Source organism: Stegodyphus dumicola, chromosome 7, assembly GCF_044657685.1.
Source record: "Stegodyphus dumicola isolate Sdum_Otavi_A_Nest chromosome 7, ASM4465768v1".
NCBI classification, from domain to species: Eukaryota; Metazoa; Arthropoda; class Arachnida; order Araneae; family Eresidae; genus Stegodyphus; species Stegodyphus dumicola.
This window is the reverse complement of record NC_140774.1, coordinates 17,936,341-17,949,071: the sequence shown is the minus strand read 5'-3', so window position 1 is coordinate 17,949,071 and position 12,731 is coordinate 17,936,341. Positions and strand designations below refer to the sequence as shown.

The 12,731-nt window shown below is 30.9% G+C and overlaps 1 protein-coding gene across 16 annotated transcripts in view; it reads left to right on the top strand.

The window, feature by feature from the left end:
• LOC118184279 (tyrosine-protein phosphatase Lar-like) overlaps positions 1 to 12,731 on the top strand; it is a 732,937-nt gene that overhangs the window by 695,874 nt on the left and 24,332 nt on the right. For all 16 annotated transcript variants that reach the window (XM_085819916.1, XM_085819920.1, XM_085819919.1 and 13 more), the window contains 5 exons: positions 3,785 to 4,090; positions 5,793 to 5,906; positions 8,161 to 8,318; positions 10,897 to 11,182; positions 12,217 to 12,310. In XM_085819916.1, the coding sequence (XP_085676042.1) occupies positions 3,785 to 4,090; positions 5,793 to 5,906; positions 8,161 to 8,318; positions 10,897 to 11,182; positions 12,217 to 12,310 (958 nt within the window). The remainder of the gene's footprint in view (positions 1 to 3,784; positions 4,091 to 5,792; positions 5,907 to 8,160; positions 8,319 to 10,896; positions 11,183 to 12,216; positions 12,311 to 12,731) is intronic.

The window sequence follows — 12,731 nt, the reverse complement described above, 5'->3', positions numbered from 1 at the left end:
AAATTTAACATTACATAAGTGTTTCCGAATGCTTTGTTATGTTGTTGTTGCTAATGCTCACTTGTCTGACCTATAGTCAGTTCTAGTCGACAAAATTCCTCGTGGCAAGGAGCACAAGTTTACGACTGTCATTGGCAACAGGCTTGAGCACCTTACTAGTGACAGTGCAATTTAGCTCAGCCCCGCCCCCAATTTTGATGGAGAGCACACTGGGGGACAGGTCTGAGGGTCTCCCAACCCTCTTCCCTTACCACAACCTCTCGAGAGGACTTTTGGCTTGCTGCATATTTAGAGTGCCCCCATCCCACGCAGGCACTATGCATTTACAAACATCTATGTGCTTTCTCCAGGATTCGAACCCGGGCTTTCAGCATGGCAGTGATGCTAAACGCTATACCGGTTGGGCAGCTGCTTTGTTATGTGCTAAAGATCTTTTATTATTTTATCTTAGATATGAAAAAGAGAATTCTTTATTATTTTTATGCTTTTTTAATTTTATATGGTTTAAATCAGTGGTTCTCAACCTTTTGACTAATGTGTACTGTCTAAACAAAAATTGAAAACCTTTAGTACCACCACTCTTGAACAAAGCTCAGATCGCATAAATTTACGAGTGTTAGAGAAAAAAACTCAATCAGGATGTTTTAATTTTTGAATTTAATAGTTAAAAATACTTTGCTTCTTTGCATACCACCTATTTTTCTCTTGTGTACCACCGGTTCAGAACCCCTGATTTAAATTATTATTTTTTCTATTGTTAACTGGAGGAAGTCTTTAGTTAACAATAAAAGTCTAAAGGAAGTAAAGGCAAAGGAAGTCTTGTATGAGATAAAACTAATCAAGGGTAATGCTTTCTATTTTTTTAATAACTTGACTTCAGTTTAACTTTTTATTGTATTTCAAAGATACAAGAGTAACTTCAAAAGTATCTTTTGATAAATTTAATAATCAATACATACACCCTTTTAAGAGGTTAATTAATGCTTCTACTGTATCCTAGGTCTGTGAGCCTTATTGTGTATTTATTGGAATATCCTTATGTATCTGCAGTACTCTAAAGGGCCGTTCCCACTTGATACTCAACGACGCTGTCGGAGCTAACCAGTGCATAGAACATGGTTCTACCTAACCTAGCTCGTTCACAACACTTACTGGAAGCGTCCACTGTCAACATCCAGTAAGCGAGTAGAAGATCGTGTGCGCTTTCATTTGTTTACATTTGGTAGCAGACGCTTTTCTGCCGCGAATCTTTGAGTGATAGAGCGAAAACTGAGTGACTTTTTAAAAAAAAAAAAAAAAAATGGTTCGACCGAAACGTATAGTGAGCAGAAAACAACGAAAACGTACTTATTGTTGCGGAGTTTTCTTCTTGCAGCATATGTATTATATAAGACTTTAGAAAAAAATCCACGAAATGAGTGGGTGAAATCCATTTACCTGTAGAGAGCAATTCGTGGCCATCATTCTGCTTTGCTACCTCATCTAAAAGAGAATTATAAGGACTTATTAAAGTTTAAAAGCATTGTCCCAAATTGGTTAGAGGTCAAAATTAGGAAATGGCATATTTCGTTAACTGAAACACAACTAGGTACAGCTTTTAGAATTTAGTTCAAAGAAGTAAAAGTTAAAATATTAAGATAATTATCATTACTTGAAAAACATATGAATGCTAAATATGTATTATGTAATAACCATTATTCTTTTATGGGTTGACTAATTAAGTATGGAAAGGGGTTATCCTTTCCTTTTGCTCAAAATTTGGCCATTAAGTATACAGGTTGCAAATCATCAAAAATTATTTTGAAAAATAAAAACATGTTTTATTGTTATTATTTAATTATTATTATCAGTATTTTCATTCCAAATAATTAGGGAATGTGCGAGTTTATAAAGTTAATGTGATTCATTTTATTATATGAGGCCAATAAACAGTACCTTTCTTTTTATGATGAGAAAAGTTTAGAAAAAAGAAAAATATTACATTAATGCTTTTGTCTATGCTTTGCTGTCACTACTTTTAATTCCATTGCTAACTTTATAATACAATTAGATATATCTGAGATCATTGATATCAGTAATTCAATTAATACTCCGAATTCAAAATCTAAACACAAAAATGTAGAGAAAAGAAAATTACTTACCATTCCGATGGAAACGATCCGCAATCATCATCCAAGCGCATTCTTTTTTTATTTTATTTTTATAGTCCTTAATTTGATTATCCCATATAACGGAATGTTGCTGGATTTCGGCAATTAGACTACAATCTTCGCTCGTGTCATCAGCCATGTTGTTTATTGAACTTAGCATGCTTCTGATGATGATTTGAAATACTCTCCTGATTGGTCAGTTCCATGTGTCAACTAGCTCCGTTTTGCGTGAAGTTCAGATTTTTCAACTGGGTCCGTAATGACAAAAAAATTTGTTTTTTCTACCTGATCGGCTGTGTTGGTTGCGTCGGATGTGTTCGTTAGCTCAAATATGTCCCAGTGTGAACGGCGCTTTATACTGCAAATACTTTTTTTTTTCCCAATTTCTAAGATTGTAGAATATCCTCCTAAAAAAAAAATCTAAACTTTCTCTTAATGTATTCCCTAGTCTAGTTTATTTCCTTTCTTTTTATGTGGTATTTTTTTCACATATTGACTCTATAGTAGAAAATAGTTTTCATTATTTTGTTACAATTTACTGTACTAATTTATTATGTTTCCTAGAGGAAATTTTTCTAACAGTATTATGATGCACTGGCAGAAAAGGCTTGGCATATTTAGCATCCATTTTCTGAGCATGCATTTAATCCAATCCAAGCACTTTCCCATGAAACAGAGGTCTGTGGTTCAATATCAAGAAAAACTGCAGTGTTTCCAATACTAATTGATAGATGTTACCACCGTGAAAACCTGTTAAAATAAACCCACACACTGTATTGCCACAGATTAGTGCTTTGAAGTTCTGCTCCTACCTACACATCTAAAAGCACCAGAGCTCGTTCAATGTCCTTCAGTTTAGTAAGATATACTAGCCCTTTCGATGTATGTTCTTTCCAAATCATCGGTGGTCACAAGTGCACTCCAGGATGCTAACAGAGTAGGCTATTAAGAGAACAGCTGTGGCTGTTTTCTCAATATCATACTCTGCTCTGCAATGGAAAGGAACTTATTCAGTGATCTAGCTTGTTTGCCTAAAAGGCAAACCATGTCTGGCAGATACTATTGTGCTTCCAACTCTCATTGATAAATGGTGTCACTAACTTAAATCTGTTATAATATATATTGTATATTATTCTACAAAATAGGGAATTACTACAATTTTGCACTTTCTTTTCATTCTTCTAATAGTGTTCATGTGTTTTAGTCAGTTTGCATTCAGTTATTAAAGCTTTCTTGTATTTTTTTTAGTTTAGTTTATTATTATTTGACTTCAAAGAAAAAATTTAGTAAACAGTAATAGTAAAATTAAATGCAACTCTCTATTTTTGAATTTGTGTTATTTTCTGTTTCTTAAGCTTATGTAATTATGATTACATTTTCTTTATAAAAAAGAATATCTTCTTATAAAGAAAATGATATTTTTTTAAGATATATTCATTTGTAATGATATAATTGTTAGGTAAGGGAAAAAAGTTTTCTAATTTAAATGAAACCATTAAGTTTTTTAACTTACCATCAAGTTTTATTTTTAATTATTATATTATACAACTTGTCCTTCAGTTTACTACTAGCTTGATATTTTAATGTGAGAATTTTTTGGAATATGACAATATTGTTCGTTTTTCTGTTTTCAGTCCATTGAACCTGGCCAACAGTTTACATGGGAAAATTCCAACCTGGAGATAAACAAGCCCAAGAACCGATATGCAAATGTTATTGCTTATGATCACAGCAGGGTTGTTTTGCAGTCTCTTGATGGTATTGCAGGATCTGATTACATAAATGCTAATTACTGTGATGGTTATAGAAAACAAAATGCTTACATTGCAACTCAAGGCCCTCTACCTGAAACATTTGGTGATTTCTGGAGAATGGTGTGGGAGCAGAGAAGTGCAACAATTGTAATGATGACTAAGTTGGAGGAAAGAACTCGAATAAAGGTGATTTTAATTATAACTGTATATCATTCCTCTTTTGAAATGTACATTTATCTTGATAAAAATATATTTTTGTAATTTTTTGAAAGCGCATTTTAGAAACATTTCAACGATTTATGTTTCAACTCGAGCTGATGAAGCTCTAGCTGTTTCATACTGTTCAACTCTAGCTATTTCATACTGTAAACAATAGTCTCCTCAGAATAGCAAGCACATTGCATAATGCGCATACTTCTTGAGTTCACACTTGACTGACTAGTTTTTCACTTCACTTCCTTCTTCCAGTTACCTCTTTTTTCCCCGCTCTCCTTACACATATTTTTCCTCCTTGCACAAGTAGTTCTTTCTGTATAACTGCATAAAATTGCTACTCATATATTTGTAGAAATCTTTTATGCAATATCCCAAGTTTCTCTGAGTAGGCTTTGTGTTAGGCATTTTTTGCCATCTCTGCAATTGTTGTCGTTATTCTCTGGCATCTGTGTAATTCTAAAAGTTTTGCCGCCCTTAAATTCTGCCACCTGATATGGCTACACCAACTGCTGCTCCATCCCCATCTGTTAGTTCATTTCATACATCTTAAAGCAAGTCCGAATAAATATATTACTTGTTTTTCAGTACTATTTACTAGATCTTTTGCCAGAAGCATATATTGTACTGACCAATGAAAAAGGGAACTCGCAAATAATAGCCGAGATGAAAGATAATTTTAATATTCAGCATGTTGAACATACTTTAAACTTTAACTGTACATATTCTTCAGATTGGATGTTGGGTGCAGTTTGGACCATAGTATATCACTAAAACTGGTTGTCTGTTTATTAAGTCTTATAAGTTTCTAAAATGAGTCACAAGAGTTTAAGTGTCTGCATGACACTCCCAGATATCTACCATCCCATCTCCGGAATTTAAACTTAGACCTGCTTTTTATATTTTTCACATTCTTTCCATTATTTTTGCTCCTTTATTTGTATGAATTTCCTAAGGAATTCCGAGATGCTTTCTTTCATTGCAATGCATCCCTCTTCTGTATGGTGATTATTAGTTGCATTTGCTGTATTATTATGCCCAAATTCAAATCCTGGAAGAGGCGTGGATTTTGTAGTTGTCCGCCACCCTTCTTGCAGTTGTAATATAAGTCTACGCCATATCAACCTTTTTTGCTGCTTGCTCCCCTTTCACCATTGTTAGAAGATCATTTTCCCCTTATTTTCTATAGTCAAAAAGTACATATACATTTATTTCGATTTGAATTATTTTCAGCAAGTTTTTATAAATTTAACAACAAATGAGTATAGAAAATGGGTGATAAGTACCATAACTGAAATTTAATTCATTTTTTAATTCATAATCTGAAACTAAATACTGGTAAATATAAGCTTGACCACATCCTCCCTCGAAAATATGAAATACCCTCTGGTTAAGAAGTCCTGGTCTATCCTTTGTTTAGTGCAAAAGTAAATTGTAAAATATTGTATTCATAATTTGCTTGCATAAAATCCACATTTTGATGTAAGAGAGGATATAAATTAAAATTAAATTGAAATATGTACATCTGAATTTTGTCTTAAAAATTTGTTTCATGCTTTATAATGAATTATAACTATAATTATAACTTTATAACTATATATTCTGTATAGTTTATATTGTTGTATTGTAGGGTTTTGTTACTTTAATTAACTTTTTTTTTATCCTGTGTACTTAGTGTGATCAGTATTGGCCAATGCGAGGAACTGAAACGTATGGTGTAATGCAAGTCACTTTGTCTGATGTTCAGGAAGTGGCAACCTATTGTATACGAACTTTGCATATCTCAAGGGTATGGAGGGGAAAAAAATTCTTTTTATTCTTTTTTAACAAAGTTTTAGTGATTTTTAATCATGTTTTTTTAAACATATATTTGTATCAAAATGTATTGTTAAGGACATGAGAAAAAAGACTGTTTAGTACAGTTGAAATACCTGAAATCCGCCAACTCCTGAAATCCACATTGCCTCTCAGAATACAAACATTCAGTTTATAGGTTCCGGAAACCGCAACATGGAGTACGAAATATCAAAGAAAAAAATATTTACCGAATAATAATGAGTCAAAATGGAAATACCAAATTATTGATATAAAAAAATTAAAAAAATGAAATAAAATAAATAAGATTTTTTCCCTCTAATCTGCATGGAGGTAAAAAGCAGACAATTCATTCAACTCTTTGTTCAAGTTTACGATTCACATTGTATTTTCTGAGCTTTGTTATTTCATTTCACAAGATTGTTTAGTGCTGCCTTTTTTTATCTGGGTATTTTGTTCATAAATTAAGAATATTTTAAATTTCAGCCCTTTTTAATACAATGACAGATAAGAAACGCACTCGTGATTTTACTGCTTGCAACTTTAAAAACGTAAACACGTTTTTCAAAGTTGCAAAAAAAAAAAATGTAAACACGTTTTCACGTTTTTCAAAGTTGCATTGGCAGTAACGCAAAAAGTGCAAATTCTGCAAAAGATGGAAGCAGGTATTACTCCTCAATTTATAGCAGAATGGTATGGAATTGCGACACGATTGTGCATGATATACGGAAAAATAAAGAAATGCTGTTGAAATTTTACAACAACAGTGATTCTAACACCGGAATCCGAAACAGGATCACTTTTCACGAGGCGAAATCGGCAAACCTTGATGCTGTGTGCATGCAGTACAATGAATAATAAAATCAATTTATATATGTAATAATAATTTAATGCATATAATAAATTATTGCAGTAATGTATATAATAATTTAATTAAATGTATCTAATATGCCTTATTCATTTGGACTTTTAGTCCAAATATTGTGCTTTATCTTTTCTGTCCTGAAATACGCAAAATCCTAAAATCCGCACATCCTCTGATCCCAAGCTTTGCTGATTTCTGGAATTTTACTGTATAATGAATATTTCATTTTTTTTTTTTTTTTTTTTTTTTTTTTTTTTTTTTTTTAATCCCGAGAAAGGGCATTGTAATAGTTCTTATTTTGTAAATAGCAAGAGAGCTGTCAAACATAAGATCATACGTACTCTGAAAATCTAATCTCAAGCCTGATGTTAATTGCCTATGTTAATCAAATTATTATCTGTTTCAATTAAGTTGCTTTTGTATCTGTAACATATTATTATCCTGATTGGGAAGAAGGGAACTCACAGATTCAAAATTTTAGTAATTTCAGTAATTAAGACATTTGTGAATGGGGGAAAAAAAAATCATATTAATGTAAATTAGCTATTATGCAATGTATGTCTGTGATCTGGAATCGTCAGAACTTTCCAAATTTTACATATTTAGTTTAAATCTCGTAAGATCACATATAGACATAGTAATATTGGGGTTTCACTGAGAACTAGGTTAGCTAGAATAATGCTCAAAATTGTGTGTTATCAAAGAATGATCCTGGCCAAAGAGAAAAATCACATTTACAGCACACCTGCTTCCTTTTATTGAATATTATATTCTGCATTCATATACTTTATAAGGAGTGAAGAATTTTATTATTATTATTTTATTTATTTAATTGTCTAGTGATCTGGAGGTCTACATATTAGATCATTTTGAATATTTTACATTCGAATAAGACATACCAAAGGTAATGTTATAATTGTGATTATGCTGTTGAAACTTATTTCAAGAATGGCAGCTATAATTCTATCTTTGGTTCCTAAAATTAACAATTTTATAGTTTCCTGTAGAGGTAATTCAAACACGAAATTTTCCAAAAATATTATGTTACCGTATTGGAGTTGAAAGACCATGTCAAACTACCCATCGTGAGTATCCTTGAAAAGCTCCTAATATACTCTGAATGATGCGAGAGGCAACGGGAGTATCATCTGGCAAATGTCATATTCAAATATTGAATGATGAATGTCATACTTTTAATTGCTATTTGGAATAAAATAATAATAAATATAAAGCAGTTTTTCATTAATAGATATAGTAGTAATGTGCAATAAAACATTGTTGTGCTCTATGTAATCAATAACTCACTTAAAAAACTATAAACGTGAAAAAATTTAATTGAGGACTGTTCCATGAATTTTTAAAGATGAATCAGACTGGGGAGAAACGTGAAGTTCGTCAGTTCCAGTTTACAGCCTGGCCTGATCATGGAGTTCCTGACCATCCAACTCCCTTTTTAATGTTCTTGAGAAGAGTCAGAAGTATGAATCCTCCAGAGTCAGGGCCGATGATTGTTCATTGCAGGTGAGTATAAAAGCTGCATTTCAATTCTCTTTTTAAAAAAATCATTGCGATTTTCACCGTATTTTTAAGTCGTTCATTCTATTCATGAAAATGTTTTTACTATTTACTAGTATGAGGTAAATGTTGTATCTAAATCTAAAAAAGTAAAGAAAGAAAAAGAAATTGCATGTAGTGGGTGGCCTATTTACAAGCAGCTAAGTGAAATAAATTTTTGTATAAAGAAATTAATATACATCTGTTTGCAAATAAATGTTATATCCTATATTTATTGCTTCTATTATTCATAACTTGCTTCATTATATTAGTTAGGTCTTTCCAATTCTTAGTACATATTTACTTTATTCCATAATGTTCCCTCCAGTTTTATCTTAATTTCAATATATCGCCATAACATAAATTGCTTTTAGTTAACTTTTTAGTGATTAAGCAATCTCTTTACATAGTTCCTTCATGTACACCTTGCACAAAAAAAAAAAAAATTAGTCCCCTGGCATTCTGGAGTTTGTTGGTGATGGATACGATGTTGCCGTGTGTGCTCTAGTCGAACCTGTACAGCTTGCAACAAACAAACAAAAAGTTCAGTTTTATATGACTCGTTCTACTGGACCGATTGTTAAAATTTAACTTGCATTTTCCATGTCTTAAAAGTGTGACTTGGATATATATTAGATTTATATATAACATTGTTCTAACTTGGATATTAGAATACAAAATTGGACTTTTTCTGAAATAACATGCTAATTTTTTCCATATTTCTATTCTAGGACTCAAATTAAGCCTAGGTATTAAATTTTGTAACTTTGAAATAATTTTAACAAAATGCATAAACCACGTTTGGCATTATTATCACATATAACAAATATGCCAAATTTCAAAACGTGTCAGTATATAAATTCACATATATCTTAGAAAATTTTGAATAAAATAATTTTTTGCAGGTATGCTTAGAAATATATCTACTTTAAGAAGATGATACAAATTTTATAGGTTATAATTCAAATTTTTTTGAAAATTTATAAAAGTTATTTTTAAAATAAATCATAAAAAAAATGGGCAAATTTTATTTGGAATGAATCTAAATTTCAAAATGTGAAAGGACGAATCAAATAAGTTAAATAAAAAAAGGAGATATTAAATAAATATATTTAGTATATATTTATTCAATTAACATGGAGGAGCTAAAATTTTGAGAGCTAATTTTTTAAAAAACCTACTCATGTCATTTTTTATGAAACTTGGCAGTTTGGCATCATTTGATACATAGAATTGAAATGTGGGGGAAAAAATTGGCATTCAGAAAAAGGTCTGATTTTGTGTCAAAATACCTGTGTTGGAACAATACTATATACAGTACAAAGTCTTTAATCCGGACGTCCATAATCGGGAATTATCTATAATCCGGACCTCAAAGCTACAAACTCTCTGCGCATGGATGAGCACATAATGTATTTACGCATGCACATATGCGTTTATGCATGTGCATAATACGTTTACGCATGGGTGTTTAATGTATAACGGATGGTATAAGCTAAGCTAAAATTATCTATTTCAGTTAATGTTGCAGATTGTGTTGTTCTTTAATCTTCTAATTGGATCCGGCTTATTATTTTTTGCAGACTGTTAGAGCAGTTTTATAAAAAGTAAGCTTGAACTTTCGATTATGTCAAAAAGAGTTTCCGATTCTGGAGCTGCCAAAGGATCTACAAAGCGAAAGCATGGATGTCCATCAAACAAAAAGTGGAATTGCTGCAAAAAAATGGATAAAAGCATATCCTTTGTTTCTCTAACCATTCCGCAATCTGTTTATCAATTTCACGCTGCTCTGCGGAGGAGGGGGGGGACGTCATGGCGCGCAATGAACTGGAAGTTGATCTGTCAGCACTATCCTCATCTTCAGGGCAGATGTTTTTATTTTATTCAGCTTATAATTCCTTACTAAATGTAGTACTTCATCTCGATGTACTCCGTCTCTGATGTGATTTAAATCGAATTCCTTGTCATTATAAATATCATGAATACACATCAAATAGTTTTCTGGATGCAATTTTATAATTTCAACTGTGCTTAATGTATGCTTTACGCATGCGCATGTTTAAAGAAATGTTTAATAAAGTAAACAAATAAATATTAAGTTTTTTTTAATTTTATAATTTCTGCATGCCATCTTACCAAATTTAAATTGATGATCTATAATGCGGATTAAAGACATTTTGCTGTATAATCCTAAATTGCACTTTCGAGACACGGAAAATGCAAGTTAAATTTCGACAATCAGTCCAGCAAAATTTAAGATGTAGACCCCCCTTTTTGTGTGTGTGCACAGTGTACAATATAAATGTTCCCTATTTCCTATGAATAATGTTTTGCAAAGATATCCCTTCTATTGCAAATACTTTAATAATTAAACAGCCTGAAATTTTCTTGTAACTAGACCCATTAAGTATGCCAATTATTTTACTACAGCTTCTAAAACTGGTTATTTGCTGATATTATTTGTTAAATGTCATTAAAGTTTTTACAGATTATTAATCTGTTAAATCACATGATTTCTGTTAAAATTAACATCTTTTGTTTGTAGCGCTGGTGTAGGAAGGACAGGCTGTTTTATAGTTATTGATTCTATGCTTGAAAGATTGAAAAATGAAAACACTGTTGATATTTATGGGCATGTGACATGTCTAAGAGCTCAGCGTAATTACATGGTTCAGACTGAGGACCAGTATGTTTTTATTCACGATGCTGTGCTAGAAGCTGTTATAGCTGGCAATACTGAAGTTCCTGCTCGCAGTCTTTTCGTCCACATTCAGCAGCTAATGCAAGTGTTACCTGTAGAAGGATGTAGTGGCATGGAACTGGAGTTTAAGGTTAGTGGAAGTTTGAACCTTTATTGTAATATTTTATATATTTGTATTTTGTGCTTAATGTGAAATATTCAGATATTTGTGCTTGATATAAAATAAATATTCAGGTAATGTGAATTTTTTTTAATGTAAAAGATTATAAACTAACTCAGAGCATTGCTAAAAATAAGTTGTTTTATAACTTAAATTTTGCGTGTTATATCATTGTAATATTTTTAATTTGTTACTTGAACTAGACATTGCACTTTTAAAAATACAGAGATTTATATTATTCCAAGTATGGATCATCTAGCTTTTGATATATTTGGTAGGGTAGTAATAAAAATTTTTGAGATCAAAATGATTTTCAGTTTACTCTTCACATCTTTCACTCTTTTTAATAAATCAAAATGATAAGAGATAAATAAGGGAAAATTCATATTAAAATGAAAATTGAAAAAAAAATGTAATTTATGAATTTTCATTTATGTTTAAAAATTCAGTATCACCTTATTAAAGGATGGGGAGTTCCATTGTATTGTCTTGGTTCACAGCGGACTTGTCACTGAGGTATTATCTAGCTTTTGATGTTTATTACCATTTTATTTATCTATTATAGGAAATGTTACTATGATTTAAAACTTCATTGTCCAAGTATAATTTCCCCATTTGGGCAAAAGTAGAAATATAATAAAAATTCTACCTTAATTTGTTTTTTTGGTTAACGATAACAGAACACTTATTAAACTTAGTATTCTAAATTATGGAAAATACATTTAAATAATTATTTTTTTGGGTACATTGTGAATGCTGTTGAGAGAAATATATATGTACAGATAGTCCATTATCTGTGTATAATTTTTATAGTATCTGTTCATCTTAAAATATGTAAACCAAACTAGTCACAATATTTCACTTTTGTAAATGAAAGCAAGTAAATTCATCGAGCCTCAATAACTGTACTAAAAAAGGAAAAAATGGTTTTTCAGAGAAATGTACACTGGTATGATATTTTTAAGTATGTTTTAAATCCCCCATTTATTTTTCATTTCTTTCAGAAACTAGCAAATATGAAAACTCAGTCAAGCAAATTTGTCAGTGCTAATTTGCCTGTCAATAAATTCAAAAATAGATTAATGAATATTCTTCCATGTAAGTATTTCATGCAAGTTATCTATCTCTGTTTTTAAACTAAGAAAAGTTATGTTTAATAAAATCATTATCAAAGAAAGTATTATTAAAAAATTTAACCTGTGTGTGCCATATTTTTAGCCATGGTGGTAAACCATTTCTTAAAATTCAATAAATTTGAAAAATCTTTTCAAAAATCAAAAAATTAAACTTTTTTTTAATTTTAGAATTTGGGTAAATATAATAAATCACTTGTTAACGAAAAATGTAAAAAAGAAAGATTGAGAAAAATATGAAAATTACCATTAATCATTTGATGTTGATTTTTTTTCAGTATGAAGAGAAAATGAATTTTACGTAGATTTACTTTTGTATGTATTACACATCCTAAAAGTGCTGGATGCAAGTTAATACACAGTGTTGGTTTTTAAACTGACACTAC